Source organism: Stegodyphus dumicola, chromosome X2, assembly GCF_044657685.1.
Source record: "Stegodyphus dumicola isolate Sdum_Otavi_A_Nest chromosome X2, ASM4465768v1".
In the NCBI taxonomy this organism is placed as follows: Eukaryota; Metazoa; Arthropoda; class Arachnida; order Araneae; family Eresidae; genus Stegodyphus; species Stegodyphus dumicola.
This window is the reverse complement of record NC_140781.1, coordinates 55,596,114-55,614,787: the sequence shown is the minus strand read 5'-3', so window position 1 is coordinate 55,614,787 and position 18,674 is coordinate 55,596,114. Positions and strand designations below refer to the sequence as shown.

Below are 18,674 nucleotides of genomic sequence, written 5' to 3'. Positions count from 1 at the left end.
TTGTAGACAGTAGACTTCTTATAAGGAAAATGTACATTTGTAGTTCTTACATACTTCTTAAATGAGACTCACATATTTAGAAAACACTTCTCACATTTATTGCAATTGAGGGGAAGTTAGCATTAAAATATTTGAAACTTTGTTAAGTACTTCTTTCTTAAGGAGGATTCTTCCGTATGAATGTCTCCATAATCATATTCGTAATTTGCATTCTAAATTTTCGACGGATTAGCAAAAGTATATAGCTGTTGAAATCACGTGATGATTTCTTTGAGTTATCTAGCGTAAAAACGCCTTTCGTCTAAATTTAATTTAGTACGACAGTTTAGAATCTAATAAATGCCACCCCTAAAAATGTGCCACCCCGAGGTAATACGCTCCGCCCCCCTCTAGCTACGCCACTGAGTTATTTATTACTACGTTATTTATTACTAAGAGCAGAAGGGTTCAATAGGCATTTTAGCTGTTAAGCTATCAACCTGTGCAATGAAGTTATGGCCCTAAGCCACTGGCTTTAAATGTAAAGCGCTTATGCCATTCAAGGAAGTCTGCATTCATACTCACTGGGCCTACCAGCGGCCGAATGGTAAAATTGCTGAACACTGGGAGTTCGGTCCAAGGTTCGAATCCCGCGAACGGGCTGGCTGCATGGGCGTTTTCGTGTTTTTCCCCATGCGTAACGTGAATACGATCCAGATTCCCTTAGAAATTCCTCTACGAAGGCATCCCTTCCTTTAGGCAGATAGCCCTAGTGTGCTTTGCCATATTCTCAATACACACCATACACAAACCATATTCACCGAGAGCTCGGTGCAGGATTCTGATACCGGCGAACGGGCTAGTTGCATGAACGTTTTCGTGGTTTTTCCTCACGTATATCGTCTATAGGTATTTTCTTTTAGAAAGTCCTCCCCGATGGCCCCCCTCCCCTTAGGCAGATAGCCCTCGAGTGCTTTAAAATAATCAAATAATCTAAATCAAGCCAAACCTAATTCACACCACTCTTCAACCTAATAAAGCGTGGCGAAGATTTGAAACTGAATACATATTCACCGAGGCACAGCGTGTGCCTTTGCAAACCTCACTAGACTTTCGACTCCTGCTCGCATGCCTCACTACAAGGGATAATTGCCCCTTTTGTGCAGATTCACCTCAGGATGTCATTTCTCTTGTCCACAAGGGACCTCTTATCTAATTCTCTGTTTAACTCGTCTCGGTCTTCTCCTTATTCTTTAGCCAATGCTTCGCTTATGAATTTCAATTTTTGGTTTCTATGATGTGAAATTAATTTTCATTTGATTAGGAAGATGCTTCGTAAATAAAACGTTTTGGTACTTCGTTCCGAGGAACAGCCCAACTTGCTTACAGCTAACTGTGAGTGCTGATGACATATATGACATGACAAGAATATTGTGACTGAAAGCTTCTGGGTTCGCGCAGAGAGGGAGAATTCTGGAAACTGAGTAAACAGGTCTGTCCTTCGACCCCTCTTCTGTTCTCCCCGGATTTCAGCCATGGAGGTAGGAAGTCTTTTCTTACCTACATGATTTCAGCATAGTGGGGATAGGAAGGAAGAGGTGCTTGCCCCTCGAACATTGACCTCAGTATAAGCCGGGTTCTTGGAGAAGACGTTATAACATCACTTATGAATTTAACGTATTCGAAACGACTAGTGAAAACCTAATAAACGTTAGTAGCTGAGGGTTTTATTGCTTACGCTTAAAACTACGTGAATCAAAATTAACGCAGTTTTTAGATTGCTAAATGCATTTATTTCCGAAAAACGAACAGGAATAACCAACTCAAATCTAAATTAATTTTTTTAAGAAAACTATTTTTAATTTAATAAGTCACCTGAGAGATTATATTTATGTGAGTTCTAATTGAGTAGTATTACAAATACTTATTTTTTTTTTTTTTTTTTTTTTTTTTTATTATACAAATTTTAAAGCCAAATAGTTGTAAGTATTTTTTTTAAATCTTCCTTATTTAATTCATTCATACGTAGTATGTGCGTATTAGCAAGCGTCTGTTTAAAAGTTTAACATTTCAATATGATAAATAACATGAAGTTGTCTTGAAGTTAGATTTTTTTGAAGTTAGATTCTGGCGTGCTCTCCTTTTGCAGTTTTATTACTTGTTATTTTAATTTTCTGCCAAATGTGAAATTAGATCAAAGGGCCTGTGTTTTTTTTAATTCCTTATACTATATTCAGTATAGATAAATATATAATAAAAGCCTGCAGAAAGGCGCGTGTGCTTACAGGAAACAAGGAGAAAGCTTGCTTTTATTCTCAGTTAAGAACTTTCACACAGTATACAGCAAAAGACTTGCGACGTATCAGTAATAAAATAAGATTACTGATCTCGCGAACAGACATTATTTCAGCTACATGTTAAAAAAAGGAAAAAGAAAAAGGTGTTCCTTATTTTACAAAAACGAGGCGCTTCCTTATCTTTATCATAACTTCGATTGCCTTCTTTTTTTCTTAGAACAGTTAGATAAGAGTAAGAGACAGTAAGTAGTTTTGTGTTTTTTAAAGCAGAAATGCTGGAAAATTGAACTAAGGCTCACAGACAGGGAATATATTTTGGTACGAAGGTCATATTGGGTAAGCCCGGAGATAAAGAAAGGAAAAAATATACATTGATAAGGCTATTACAACGACTGGAATACTAGCATCAAAAATATATATCCTTAGTGATGTCTCTTGACGCTGGCTTGGTAGCCACAAATAACTGGAAAATGTTGTAGGAGGTATTCCATATCTTTTTAATATCGGCTTCGCATTTTGTGCTCTCAAGTAAAGTTCATTTCTGCTCTGAAAGTTTTTCTGTGTTTCAAGTGTAATATTAGTTTTTTATTATTCATTTTTAAGAACGTTTACGTAAAAGGAATTTCGCCCTTATTGAAACATCTAAAGGTTTGGTTTATTTAATTATGTCAAAGCACACTAGGTTTATCTGCCTGAGGGAAGGGATGCCTTCGTGGAGGACTTTCTAAGGGCTCGTATACACGTTACACATGGGTAAAACCACGAAAACGTGCATGCAGCCAGCCCGTTCACGGGATTCGAACCTCGGACCGAACTACCAGTGTTCAGCGACTTTACCGCTCGGCCGCTAGTGGGATGAAACATCTAAAGGCTAATCATGTGCAGCCTATGACAAATACCGGTGTCGGCAGTTTCACAGTAATGCGAACTGTAAAGAGAAAAAGTGGAGACGTATTAAAAGCAAAACTGAAATTTTTATTTTAAATATTTTAATTTTTGGAATATAAAATAAAAGTAGACAACACATTATGAAGAACATCGAAATAAGTATAAACAAAATTCACGATCATGGTACCAGTTAATAAAGATGCTTTAAAATGTGCTGTAGCTTGGGAATATTTTGACACTTTAAAGATACAACTCACTCTTTAAGATATTTATCATTCTATAACATATACACAATATAATCATTTCATTAAAGTCTATATTTGTGCAGTCCAATAGCTTAAAATTTTGTAAAGCGAATCAATAAATTCCATGTTATCGGAAGTTAAGAAGATGTGGTTTGTGAGGAACTGCCACTATACTATACAAACTTACTCATTGGACAATGATTATTTCGTATGCGCAAGTGTCCCTCCGTTTTAATTTGTGTACAACTGAAATTAAACCCATTTATCACTGAAAATTTTGTAGTGGGAAGATTAGTCCTCACAACTATTTAGCAACACTTAATTACTATTGTAATGTAAAATTCCTCTATATGTCCGTATATATAAAGGCTCACCAGTGGCCGAATGGTAAAGTTCCTAAACACGGGCAGTTCGACATGGACTCGATTCGAGGCGGATGGGCTGGCAAGATGGGCATTTTCCGTGTGTACGAGCCTTTTCCCTTAGTAAGTCCTCCACGAAGGCATCTCTGTTTATAGACGATAGCCCTAGTGTGCCTTACCATGTTCAAATAAGTTAACCTTTTAGCATGTACTTTCCTGCTTTTAAACACTGCAATGCGCAAGAAATGTGATTTATTTTTCACTGAGAAAATTTCGAAGGCTAAGTGTTGACTGAGGAAACAGAAAAACTTTCTTACATATACGGGTTGGTATTCTTATACGTAAGGGTTGGGTAAAGCACGCGATGACTATCTGCTTTAGAGAAAAGATAGTCTTAATGAAGGAATTTATAAGGGAAATTAGTTTGTATCCACGTTACACGTCAGTTTTAATTAAGCAAGAAAATAAAAACCTCAAAAGCAGATTTTCCATTTTCCATAGCAAAGAAGTAATGCTATTTTTGTCCCGACAAATTTTCTGCTATATAGAGGGGAACAGATTACGTAATGAAGAAGTCAAATTAAACTTTTAAAAATCATTATAATTTACTCGGCCGCTTATAATCTGTATACATAGTTTATAAAATGAACTAATCTTCAGAAAATTTACGAATTACATAGATTTACTATATTTCATATATTATATATTCGTAAAGTTCATTATAATTTTTTAACACAGAAAATCTTTTCTGTAATTCTGTGCATCTTAAAATAATTAGTTCCACTTGAAGGTAACTCATAAAACACGAAATAAAAATCGGCCGTTTTTTTTTTTAATTAATAAGTATAAAAATATTACCTTTTTTCTTTCAGGTTAATAGCGTTTTACTCACTTGCATTGCAAGCTTTTTAATTTTTGGATCCCTCATTTTGATAGCACCAGCATCATTCATCACATCCGAACAGTAAGTGTCGCTATTATTAAGGTAAATATGCAAACAAGTGCATGAAATTTCAATCTGTTTCCCAGTTACAATACTTCCAAATAATTTATAGAGTTCCTCACTTCGGAATTCTAAGTTAATGTTGGAAGTGAAGAATCTAAGAACTGATAAGCGACTAATCGCTTGAGTTCGGTGACAAGAAACAACAAGATAGAAGGGTAACTAACCCTTTATTATTCCAATAAGATTTAACAAAACTCCGCCTGGGAGTGTACAAGCAAAGCCCGCACTTGAACTTAAAAGATTAAACTAAACTATGATTAACTAAAGAAGTATAGCTGAAGCTATCAAGGTTCAAATCGAGTTGGCCCCTTAACTTATTTGACTACGAAGCTTAGCAAGGGCCTGAGTACGGCCGAGCGTAATAACCGCTTTGAGAGAGAAAGTGGCTAAAAAGGCAGACGCGCTTAAATCAGAAACTCTGATTCTCTCTGACTCAGTAAGTAACTTCGTGGTTTAAATACCGCTTCTTCTCATTAAATATTCAGCAAGATTCCAAAACTACGTTCTGGCCGGAAGTAGTAAGTTGAAGTTAAAAATTTGACAGGAAAGGAACTTTAACTTAAAATTTAACTTTTAATAAAATTAACATAATCCTTACAAATTCTTGAATAATGCCAAGTTAGGACTTCCAAAATATATTTGAATTTTTTTTAGACTTATTTTCTGACAAAACTTATTACTGCGAAAACAGGAAAATTTATTTTCAATACACTTTACTGAGGCAAAATAATCTTACCTAAGTCGATAAAAGTGTTGCAATATCTTTGGGAAAATATTGCTTTTAAAGAACTGATTTCAATTTCTTAAAGATAAGACATAATACTCGCTTGAAAAAATTTTAATTTTGAGTTGGCAAGCATAAAAATAGCAACTGATTTTTAAGCATATGTTAAGGATTCACATTCTTTAAAATGTTATCTGCGTTTAAAAAAGGAAAAGCTACTTTCAAAACCTATTTTTCCTGTCCTCTAATAAATAAAATAAAATAAAAATAATAATAATAAAAAAGAAGTTTAACTGTTTCAGTCAACCCGAACGCTGACCGCACACGACCCGATTGCGGACCGTATAAAAACGTTAAAAATGTTATCATAGTGAGAGCTGTAGAAATGTTATAGTATTACAGGTTTTGCATTTAAGACTCTTTGCCTCTTATTAATAATGAATCGGTGCCCCATATTTAAGATATGGATTTTAAAATCCGAATTTTAAATATGGGAATCAGGATAAAAGGTACGAAGCAGATAAACTTAGCTAAATCTCCAAAAGTATTTTAATGTAACTACGTGCGAGGAGTAAAATTAGTAAGCCTATTTTTCATCCTAGAAATGCGCCAAATGGCATAAAAATTTTAAAAGATTCAAATGCCTATTTCAGCTTTTTTACACAGCTTAAAAAAGGTTTTGGCGTGTTTATTATTGTATTATTTTAAAGCTTCAAAACATGTTTTTGTTTTGTTTTAACAAAAACTCCGCTATTAAGCACTACACGGAAAGAGAGGGATGCTCTGTGGAGGACTTTTTAATGGAACTTGACTCTTATCTACGTTACACATGGAGAAAGCTAGGAAAACGCATATGCAGTCACCCCTTTCGTTGGGACACGAACGCCGGATCCAGTGTTCAGCGACTTTACAGCTCAGCCCCTGGCGGGTCTCAAAGCCTGTTTAGATTCAATTTGCTCAAACACATCGCGATAAGAAAGGCGTCTTTTTGCATATGCGAAGCGAAAGAAAAATCGTTCAAATTTCACTTATTGTATGGGATTTGCTTTAAGTACAGAAATACTTAAATGATAATCAAATTCCACTCATTCTTCTTCCATAATATCCTTGATTATTGTTTTCACAGCGGTAACAATGGTTTTAGTGATCACTTCTGGAAGGTACAAGCGCGCACAGCCTTTTAATCTGCTTCCCAGGGAGCAGCCACTTCCTGTAAAAACCAGTGGCCTAAGAAAGCAAGTTGAGAAACACAAAGTCATCGGGTTCAATACGTCCTAGCATCACTTAGTTAAGAAAGCATAAATAGCTCTGTAAACAATTAGTGATTTAAAATCCTGTGATTACCCTTTTTAATTTGATATATGCTGTTCTGTAAAAGTTAAGGGCGCAGCAGAAAATTCTACATAACTGGAAAAGATATGCTTTGCCTGACTGAAAAATATCATTTCACATTACATTTGGTGTACAAAAAAATAAATAAAAGACTATAAACTATGAAAACAAACAGAACTAAAAGATACGGCTATCTCTGACTTCAGTGTCATGAGATCTCAGGGGGCAATCATATTCCTACGACAATTTTCAAGTCTTTCAGAGCAATTGAAACAAGTACATGGGCAGAGCAAGTCCAAAGGAATAGCAAAGATCTTCGCTGGGGGAGGGGAGGAAATACGGTGGCCACTTCATTCTCGAGGTTCCAGTAGACTTGCTATATGTAAACGAATATTATCGTCCATAAGAATAAATATCGGACTGAGAGCTTCAGCGTACAGTTTTACAGTGAGATTAAGGACTTCATCCCAACCCCGTATAGGCTGATGAGATGACCTAGAGAAAATCCAACCCTCATCATTACATTGCCAGTATCGTAGACGTAGTGCTCAGTTATATACTATTATTGGACTTGTATATTGGACTTGTTTCGTTATATATATCGAGCTTTCTCCAGATCCCTACACGTTTATTACCAGATTCCAGAACAAATATTGATTCACTCGTGAAGAGTATGTTGACTTTTTCAGCTGCTTTCCAAATGTACCTGTCGACTCTACTTCAGCCATAAACCCCGGCTTTGACGCTTAAAGAGATACAAACTCGTGAAACGCTGGTATGCATTTCTGTCATATGCTCTCTTCGCCGTTGAACAGTGACCGATAAAAGAGACGGGATCGACTTCCCTTAAAATAAAAAGCCAAACGCTCATCTTCAGAGGGTGATGTAACGCTTAGGCGACTAGAAAAGATCTCTAGTAGGCAACTGATCCATTCGTCTGAAATTGTTTCCAAAGGTAAAAAGTTACACAGTGAGCAAGAGCAAAAGGGGGGGGGGAGACTGTTCTGCTTCACGTCGGCCAATACCATGCCAGCTTTGAAAATCCTCCAGCATAGTCTTGAGCCGTAATTAATTTTATCTAGTCAAAAAATACTCAGACTCTCTTTCAAAACTTTTCTATCAGGCATTTAAAAGCATCTATTCAGGAAGGCATCGTCTTCAATCGTTGCCTAATTTCCATGTTAGTGGAGAATAAATCCTTATTGGTTACATCACATGATATTTGCATACCTCCTTCTATAAACGCAGTGAGTTTCCTTCATCGAACTGAAATACGTGTTTCAAAACTCAGAATTTGCACTGTGCGTTTAACTTCTAGAAAGCACATTAAAAATGTATCAATAAAATTAAATTACATTGCGTCACTTTGGTTGAAAAGTTATTAAAATTATAATTATCATAAAATTAATTTATTAAACATTGGATTATCAAGTTAAAAATTATGTTATTATACTTAACATTCTTTTACAAACTCTTTTATTGCAACAGCTGGGACTCGATCACATTAGTAATTATATTTTCTTTTATTTTCGAAATTTGCAGCTACCAATATTGCAACGACGCATACTCTAATCTTAATCTTCAGAAAATTAATGACATTCCTGCACATTCTCTTGAAGAAATTTCTACAAATAAAAGTGCCCAGATACAATTTTAAATGCAGAAATTATTACTGCAGGAACTGAAAAGTCATTGCTAACATTATGCGTGATGCGCTATCAAAGTGATAACCTTATTCCTGTGAAATGTACTTATGGTGTAGTGTTGTAGTGTCACAAGTCTTCATGTTGTACGTCGATCTGGCATCAGAAAGTCCCGGGTTGCTCGAAAATAAGTTAATGACCCTGTATTTCCTACCAAACTAAATCACAGCCAACTGGATGGTCAATTCACGAACGTCAAGGCTAAATGGGGTTGCAGATAATTCGTCATCTTTGATCTGGCCAGCTGTCGCGTCTCTCTTTCCCTCGTAAGCCTGCAGAATTTGGTCTTCTTTGGTAACATAAAATTAGACCAAAACTCTAAAAAAGACAATCTGTGAATTATCGCTATCATTTGTAAGCATCACAGAGACAGGGAAAGAGTGTAAAGGGCCATTTTATTAACTCAGATAAAGTTTAACAGTCGGCACCAACTCGTGCTCACAGAAGCCAACAATCATGTCTTAAATTAAAGATAATGGAAGAATTAAAATTAATGGAAATAAGCATAGCCAAACGGCTTCACAATTCCAATAATGTGCAAGCTGACTCTTAACGAAGTCGACCTAAATAAGCCTAATAGCAAGAATAACTCAACGCTACAAAATACTAACAGCGAGAGAATCAAATTTAGAAACGTAGCCTTCAAGCAGGCAGAACACGCTCTGATTTCATTCTCTAAATTCTTTAAATACTCTTAACTTTCTGAATTATTTGAATATCGCGCGAGCTAGAAATTTACATTATGGCTGAGAAATAGAGAAGAGATCGATAGGAAAGTATATTAACAGAAAATAACTGGTTAGAAACTTAAATGATGTTTTATAACCCTTTAAATTGTATAGGGCAATCTAAGGAATAAAAGACATTCCTTTCATATATGTCCTCGTGCTGTAATGGTCAAAACATCCAAAGAGCAACTGAAAGATCTCGGACTCGATTCCTGTAGTAGACACAATTGGTGTTTCAAGATTCCTGCTCACAAATAATCTAATGATGCTACAAACTAATAAATATTTATCACTTTGCCAGTTCGCGGTTGTGCAGAAAACGGTAAGTGCGTATTAATCACTTTGTTCCCAATATCTATAAGTATGTACACCTCGTTTATAATTATAAGAAAAACAAAAGTGAAAACGGTTTAATGCACTCGTCAAACAAAACAATTATATGAATGCAACAAAAAATGGAAGTAAACATATTATGGTAATTTTAAATAGAAGCTTGAAAAACGGAAAATTGGCCTTCTTATCATGAAGGTATAGTGAATAATATTAAACCACTTTAAACTGTAAATAATGAAGAAATGTGTTTTAAATATTTCAGATGATTAATAAAAGCCAAATGAAAGGGAAAATGATTAAACATAAAGATTCAGGATTATAAAACATAATTTTAAAAGCTTCATCATCTCTAACACTACTCCTTCCATGGTGATTATTATATGTTTAAAATTCTATCTTTTGGTTTTGTTTCAACGTTAACACTTATAAAGGGCCATTTAAGTAATAATCATGTACTGAACAACATGATTATTAATTATTTAAAGACTGTAATAAACATTCTGTTTCAGATCTCTTTCAAACGTATCAGCAGCTCTTTTACTCCATGGGCTAGGAACAGCAGGAAAATTGGCTTGTGTTGCCTATACTATACAACGAGATTTAAGGTATGTGGAAATTTATCATTTCAGATATTGATATTAAAATATGAAATTAATATTCTTATATATGTAAGATAAAAATATGTAAGCAAACTTCTAATTTTAATTGGCTACAACCTCTTTTATTTTTATTTAATATGGGGACTTTCTCTCTCTGTCTAAAAATAACGCCATAAGTCTAAACTGCGTCATTCAAATTAATCATGCGATCTTGCGTAACGCTTAATGCAGTTATCTCTTGTCCAATCAAAATAATTGTTTAAACTAAAACTTTTTTGACGCCTTTCTTCCTCTGAACTGATGCGTCACTTATGCTTGGGCTTTCTTTCTGACACTCGCTTTGCTGCAATCATCTATGTGCTGCTAGGATCTTTTCTATCGTCATGGTATCAAAATTGTAAGTGTTCTGGAAATAAGCACGATTAGAGTGCCCAGTGAATTGTGACCAAATATGTGAATTTAAATAAATATGGAATTTAATCTGGCTCGACTGTTTCTTCTTCAAAATGGATGCACGCTCTAAGCATCAAATACATACGTTAAAAAACATGGCTACGCATTTACATCTCAGTGTTCTTAAATCAGAACTTCCGAAATTGTGCTATAATTATATATGTATATATATATATATATATATATTCGTAAACAAATTACGCTTGACTTCTAACGCAGAGTTTTGATTGCTCAACCCAGACCTCTGATATAAGAATTAAATGCATGCTTGTCTACCTACCATTTCACTCACAGAATGTTTCAGTTTCAGTTAGTTTGTCTTTTCATATTACAAATGAAAGAGATTTTAAACACTTTACAATATCATTTCATACTGTGAGGTATATACTAGTTTTATTATAGTTATTTTCATTTGTTAGCTTTTCTATCATTTCTTCTTTTTCTCGCGTTTCCTCGCCAGAATGATTCGGCCCACCAGCGACGCAACGGTCGAGTCGTTAAACACTGGTAGTTCAGTTCGAGGTTCGAATCCCGTGACCTGATTGGCTCCATGAGCGTTTTCGTAGCTCTCCCCATATGTAACTTGTATACGAGCCAGTTTCTCTTAGATAGTTCTCCACAAAGGCATCCCTTCTCTTAGAAAGATAGCCCTCGAGTTCTTTGCCATAATCAAATAAACCAAACCTCTCCAGTATGTAAATCAGTTAAGGATGAACGAGAGTGTATTTAAACTGAAGTAACGAAAAGGTTAGGAACAGCATGTTTCCTTACAGAATGAGCATGTTGCTTTTTTGCCAACTGCTTGAATCTCTGCTTCACAGTTTTGGTGCCGAGGTTTGATATTACGCAGGTGTAGGTTTCTGAGTCAACCTGCTAGGTTAAATCAATTTGTGTAGTCTTGAACTACTAGCTTATCTTTAGATTTAGTTTAGTTTACCATTATCTTTAGTTTTATCTCCACAGGCGGATGGTGGATTTGTAAGCACAAAGACTGTGCCTTCTATAAACAACTGAGTTCAGTAAAAGAGTCTTTTACACTCTTCCTCTGTTGTATTCATCTTCTAGGCTTAGCGATAAGTCGCTAACAGACTTTCAAAGTATGTCTAGGAGCAGTGTATGCTAGCCAAGAATTACAATATTGTTCAAAATATTATAGTTTATTTGTTGCTTAAAGCTCTTCACAGCTCTTTGGAAGTTTAGGAAATTGTACATATTTTAGGTAATATCCTCTGTGAAGGCACTCACCGTGGCAAGGCATTCGAGAGTTATATGTCTTCAGAGAAATATCTTCGCGAAGGACTTCCTGAGAAAAATCTAGATTGTATTCATATTAAACAAACAAACAAAAAAAAAAAAAAACTTACAAACATTATAAGTCAGCACATTCATTCGCAAAAAACGAGTCAAAAGATAAGCTACTAGCATTTAGCAAGACACACTAGTGGCCGAGCGGTAAAGGCGCTGGACACTGGTAGTTCAATCCCGGGCTCGAATCATAACGAACGGACTGGCTACATTGGAGTTTCCGTAGTTTTTCTTATGTGGAACGTATATATGAGCCAGTTTCCCTTAAAAATTCTCCAGGAAGGCTATCCCACCCCTTAAGGGCCATTCACACTGGGGCTTATCTGAGCTAACGGAGTCAGTTCCCTGTGTCGACTAGCTCCGCTATGCCTGCAGTTCAGATTTTTCAACTTGCTGCCCTATGGGAAAGAACTGGTTTTAGAGATAGGTCGGCTACGTTAGTTGTTCCCGTTAGCTCAGTTAAACCCCAGAGGAAACGACCCTTTAGGGAGATAGCCCTCTAATGCTTTGCCATAATTAAATAAACCAAACCAAACTTTGCATTTAGCAATTTTATGCATTCCGCAGCTGGCAGATATATAAGGTTTCCTGACAGAATATTAAGAAACAAATATTTTTATGCTCATGAATATTAAACTTCTTAGATATAATTTTCAAGTTTTGCTGGTGAGCTTTGCATATCTATCAGAGGTAATTTATTCAAAGTTTATGTTGAAGTTCAATTAAAATTACCGTTTATGAGTTTTATTGTTATTTATTTATTAATTAGTTTATTGCATAATTCTTTCATTTATGTACGAGGTGTTTCGGTAAATGGTTTTAATCTCTCACATGTACGAATATTATAAGCTTTCTTAGTTATTTCGCGCTTGATCTGGTATTCAGGTCATCAACACTTACTCGACGGCGAATTTGATCACTTTCTAATTTCTTTTGGGTAATTTTGGGATACTAATACTTTAAAAAAGAATTAAAACCATCCATCCCCCTCCATTCTCTAATATAGTTTTAAATAAAGCTAAAAACTTCATAGGATTTTCACTTTTAAAAATGCATTCACGTTCCACGTTCAAATTCTCTACGTCGATTCTCTTAAAATAAGGAGGCGAAGGTAAATTTACGATATGTAAAGCATAGTAAAGGCTTACAAACAAAAGGTATCTACAAGTAACTGCCGTTTGCGTAGTCATGCCATTTTTCTTTATTTTATATAATAAATATATTATATTTATTTTATATATTTATATTTGTATTACATTTATTTCATATAGCATTTTAAGCTTTTATACTAATAATGAAAACAATTTTCGTTTTTGAAGAACAGAATACTTTCTTTGTTTCTTTTCTTTTTTAAATAGCGTAAAAGTGAAATGAATGAATAAATCCGGGAAACTGCTCATTTTTACATTAATTATTATGCTGGTTTAACTTAAAGCTGGTATCAAGCTAGTTTCACTTAAAAGAGTCGAATAACAAAACAACATTGATGACCGAAGAAGTACGCTTCAAATTGAAATTTTGAAATCGTTATCATATAATTATAAACAGGAACATTCATTAAAATATTTTTTTGCTAAATCATATTTCTTAGTGAGCTGAAAAATATAATTTTGTATGCCTTCGCCGGTTACTGCACTTGCTGACGTATGTGATGCATACCATTTTCAAAAAGCCTCTTTATATATATATATACTATACATATATGTGTAAGATAAGAAACTTTTTCTGGACTGTCTCATTTCTAGATTAATCCATCATATGACTTTTAAATAACGATGATGATGAACATTTCTCTTACTAAGCTTAAATATTGAAATAACTACGCACTTTGCTTCTGCTTCACAGCGAAAGTAGACTGCTGCTTGCTACTGCTCTTCTTACCACACAGTTGTCAAAGATGCAAATATTCTAGAAATAGGCACGATTAGAGTGAAAAGTGAATTGTGGCCGCAAGTTCAATTGAAATAAAAAATTAATATTTAATCTGCTTCGGCTGCCAAATTGCTCTTTATTGTGGATCTCAACAAAGCAGTCAGTATTTCTACGTAATTACTTCAAAGTCGACAACAACATTATGTATATATGTATATATATATATGTAATGAAACTGTGGTTTGAAGGTGGCAGAGTGGAAAGCATGATGACGCAATTTAGCACAACATATCTTGAAAAATCACAATCTTTATTTTTTCCATGCGTATCAAATCATCCTTTTTCAGATAAGATACTTCCTAATAATATTTGAATAGAATAACTCCCATTTTGAAGTACGACGTCATCTTAAGCAAGTAAGCGGCAGCAGAATGGATGAAATGCATCTTACCAGCAGGAGAGCTAACGCGGAAAAGGGAAAGGTTATAGTACTTTCATAGCAAGAAGGCTGAAGTTTCAGTTCCACAGTTTTGGTTTAGAATTAGTTTGATTGGACGAGAGGCATCTGCATTAAAACGTTACATAAGATAGGAAAGTCTGGAACCTGTGAGAAGAGATGAATTTAGGGGCAGATTACCAAATTTAGAATGTTAATTTTGAGGTCATCAATTATATTTTGAAACAGCTATCATATTTTGTTATGTCTTACATATCCCCCTGCAAAAGAAAAGTTGGGTGAGCAGGGTGGAAGAACAAGCATTAGAGCAGCAAAATGTGAAAGATATAATTTTGAAAATACAAACATATTAACTTTTAAACAAAAAAATTATTGTCATAAAATTTTGACCGATATTTTGACATTTCATTGAAAGTCATAAAATTTTGAATTGAATAATGAATTTTAGCACTTTATTACATAAAAGTAGCAAGACAACATAAATTAGAAAGACCTTATATATACGTTAATCATATATATATATATAATTTATTTAAATCCCATCACTTCACGGAACTACAATTTTGGCCTAACTTAATTTGCCAGTTTGGCATCACCATTCTTACTTGAGTAAAAGACGAAACACCTTCGCATTTATTAATTATTTTTCATTGAACGGGAGTTGGTTTGGTTCCCTTGAAAAGTCAACTATTTTCCGATCAATAGTGATAATTACTTGCTTTTAATTTGATTTCTATTTCAAAGTTAGAAATTTTGTTATTCATGATTTAAATTCAAGTCCCCGTAAAACAGTTTTAAAATATAGCCAATAGCAAAATATATATATATATATATTTTTTTACTATTTCTATTGCCACATTGAAAAATATTCATTGTAAAATATAGTGGTGGTACTAAAGTTTTTCAGTTTTTGTTTAGATAGTACGCGTTAGTCCAAAGGTTGAGAACCGCTGGTATAGATTACTTGCATCAAACCTTTGCAAAAATAATCAGAGAGATGTTAACACTCAAAATCTTCATGAGGAAACATTTAGTTTGCGAACAGAAAATTGAAATCAGTCTTTGTTACTACGCTAATATTAAAAAAAAAAATCTGAATTTTACAAATCATTTGCTGCATGTCATCCGAACTTATTTATTTGAATTTCTAACTTATAACCACTCCCTGAAGGCAAGTTGAAAATGACTTCAAAAACTGAAAATGTCGAAATAAAATATCCCGGTCAAAGGGAGTCAAACTTCTAATTTTATTTTTTCTTAATGAACATAAAGCTTTCCCAAATGTAAGTATAGGAATCGGGAGGCCGCATTAAAAGTTAGATTTCGTTATTTGTAGAAAATTAAACTTTTTTTTAAAATTTGACATTGCCGAAACATGAATATTTTCGTCATTTAAAACACTCCTGTAAATCGAAGTATATGACTGCGACCAACGGTTGCTAAAATAAAGACCTGGTAAAAACTCTAAGACCGGATAAGGGGGTGTCATGTAAAAAAAAAATCTTCCAAATGGATTCGAGGACCGTCATTTATCTTAAATAATAAACTTGAATTTTTTTGCGATTGCGGTACTTCCCTTACTTCGTACAAGGAAGTTAAAATGGAGGAAATATATGAGGAAATAATGGAGGAATGTATGAGTAAATTCGTGTCACAGTCACCAGTTCCTCGACTTTTCTGCTCGCAATAATTTAGACAGCAACTCCATCGTTATTAATACGTTAGCAAGTATTCCTATCTGACCTTAAAAATTATTAAAAAAAAAGACCTATTCGATTTACCTTTCGGTTATTCTATACTACCTTTCGAAATGATCATACTGTTCTACAAGGGGTAGAGCCTCACACATCGTTCTACAGAGAGAGAGAGAGTAAATTCGCTTTCCTAACGCTCGCTAAGAGAAGCAGGTCCAAAAGTTATTTAGAAACTGCAAATGTTTTACTACTACAGATCAAAGAAAAGGCTTCAGGATTGACTGGCGAAGCTAATAATTTTCTGAAATTTATTTCCGATCTGTTCATAGGACCTACTATATAAGCAAATTCTATGATTATATATGACAATCACGGGACATATAATTTTAATTTAATTCATATTTGATTGCTAACGGTAAAAATTAACATATATACTATCTATTCAGAAAATCAATGTATTTGTAAATTTTTGGAATTATGCAGATTTAAGGTAGAGCAAATTTTATAAAAATTTATCCCAATTAAAATTATTTTTGTTTTAAAGACTTACTTATTTCCTTTATTGTTTTTTATTGGCTTTAAATAAACATAACTTTGCATTACTTTCAGTCTTTATAATTTGTTTTCAAGCTTTTACGTAAGAAGATTTTTTTTAAAAAAAATCTTACTTTAGAATTAAACTAAATTTAATTTTTTTGTTTAATGATGACTTTGATGATTATTCATTATATTTTGTTAATAATTTCCTGTAGGTACAGTGTTTGCTGCTGTAACATAATTTTAAACTGATTTTGAATACTTAAATAAGCCAAGAGAAAATGCTTTCGAAAAAACTTGAAATTCCACCCTGAAACATTGAAATTATATTAACATGGATAGCATAACAACGAAAGGTTTTTGGATGCTTTGTTAAGTAATTATTATAAAACAAGCGAGAAATGTCTGCTAGAAAAGAGAAATACTTTGGGAAACTTGGAAAAAAAATCGCTTTATTTAAGGGAAAATGAAAGAACCACTTAAACTGGCGATATTTTTTTTTTCACTCTGCATGTATATACCGTATAAAATGAGCTTGCTTACCCTGCTATAAAAAGATCTTGCATGAGAAAATGGATCGGGGTTTACATTTTAGTAAGTCTTTAGATTTATTTCGCAGCAAGAAACAGGAAGAATCAGCAATGCCCTCGCAAGGATTCGAATCCGGATCTCCCATTAGCCAGCCGGATGGGCTTCCAATTACACAACGGAGGAGAAAATTCCTTACATCTCCCCCTTAAAGAGTGATTGGAGAGGAGAGAACCCAGTCGCTAAATCGAAATGGTAATAAGTTATCGTCCTCCACATTTTAATTCGTATGACATTTGTACTGTCATCGGGATTATTTCAGAGCGGGAAACTTGAACAATCAGCGATGCCTTCGCCTAGATTCGAACTCCGGACGTGCCTTTAATAGAATCAAGAAATCCGCTGTATGGTAGGCGAAAATTCCTTACAACTTTTTTAAATGCTTTCGAAGACGTATGGAAAGTTTAAACGAGAAGAGAAACATAATGTAGTTAACTATTCAAAAGGCTATTTTATTATCATATTCGTTGTTTGCAGTAATGACCAAAAATTATGTTCAGTTTATCTTGGCCATTTCTCGGTTTCTTTTTTTTCTTTTTTTCTTTTTTTTTTTTTTACATGATAATGCGGCGAAACATGTGTCGGATAAGAAAAAATTTCATTACGCCATTATGATGATTGAAAATTAAGTTCTATGAATTGTCGCAGCTGTTCTTCAGAACCTTAATTTTCGTTATATAAACCCCTTTTCTGCATTTTATGGAAACATCTTCATTAACACCCATTTGAACTAAATTAGATTCTCATGCGGTCATCTACATACATCTGATCATTTAAACAGTAATATGCATTTTAATTAGAGCAAAGTCATCATCTTAAATAATTCATATAAAATGAGGAAACATTTTTAATTAGTTAATTAAAAAAACTATTACTTCCTTCTCATCAAATAGAAAATGAAAAGTCACAGGCATATAAAACTAAAAACTGCATCCAATAAATATGGCTACAAAAATATGTGTTATCTAAATGCTTCTTCTGTTCACCTTTAGACATTTAGCACTAGACATATAAATTAAGCAAGCTCCAGAATGCAACTGTAGCGGGATCAGCTAAAATTGTTAAATTGTTCTAACTTGATCGTCAACACCTTCATTTAAAACGCATTATTCCATTAGTGCAATTTCTAAATTGGATGTTCGAAAAAGCATACGTTCGTTTATTTATACTTTTAGAGAGCAGTTTAATACAGTGAAATAAAGAGTAAAAAAAAAAAAAAAAAAAACTGCGATGTAAACTTCAAAGTATTTCCTTACTGTACGGTTTCAGGTAACAGCGAAATGTTAGAAGAAATTTATTATGTAAATCGTGTAAACACCTTGAGTTTAGCACCATTTTCATGAACAGGAAATTTAACACGCGCTGTAACTTTGCAAAGTTTAGAATTTCAAGACAACTGCAAAAGTCCTTGTTTTTCTTTCAAAGAACTTCCTTTAAGACAAAACGAATCTTCAACAGAACTATGCCCCTGATATTATTTGTCGTTTCATGAATGCTGAGCTGCGTTCGAAATAGTTGTAAAACAGTTTATTAGAGAAGTCTTAGACCAGTTTCTCTGGAATGAACAAAAGA

At 34.0% G+C, this 18,674-nt stretch overlaps 1 protein-coding gene and 1 long non-coding RNA gene across 3 annotated transcripts in view; one reads left to right on the top strand and one right to left on the bottom strand.

Moving 5' to 3' along the window:
- The window catches only part of LOC118182338 (uncharacterized), a 315,423-nt gene that overhangs the window by 266,993 nt on the left and 29,756 nt on the right, over positions 1-18,674 (bottom strand). The gene's annotated exons all lie outside the window — the stretch shown is intronic.
- Positions 1-18,674, top strand: part of LOC118182337 (MFS-type transporter SLC18B1-like) — a 135,716-nt gene that overhangs the window by 105,539 nt on the left and 11,503 nt on the right. The window contains exons 11-12 of the mRNA XM_035351672.2: positions 4,644-4,735; positions 10,107-10,202. Coding sequence (XP_035207563.1) covers positions 4,644-4,735; positions 10,107-10,202 — 188 coding nt within the window. The remainder of the gene's footprint in view (positions 1-4,643; positions 4,736-10,106; positions 10,203-18,674) is intronic.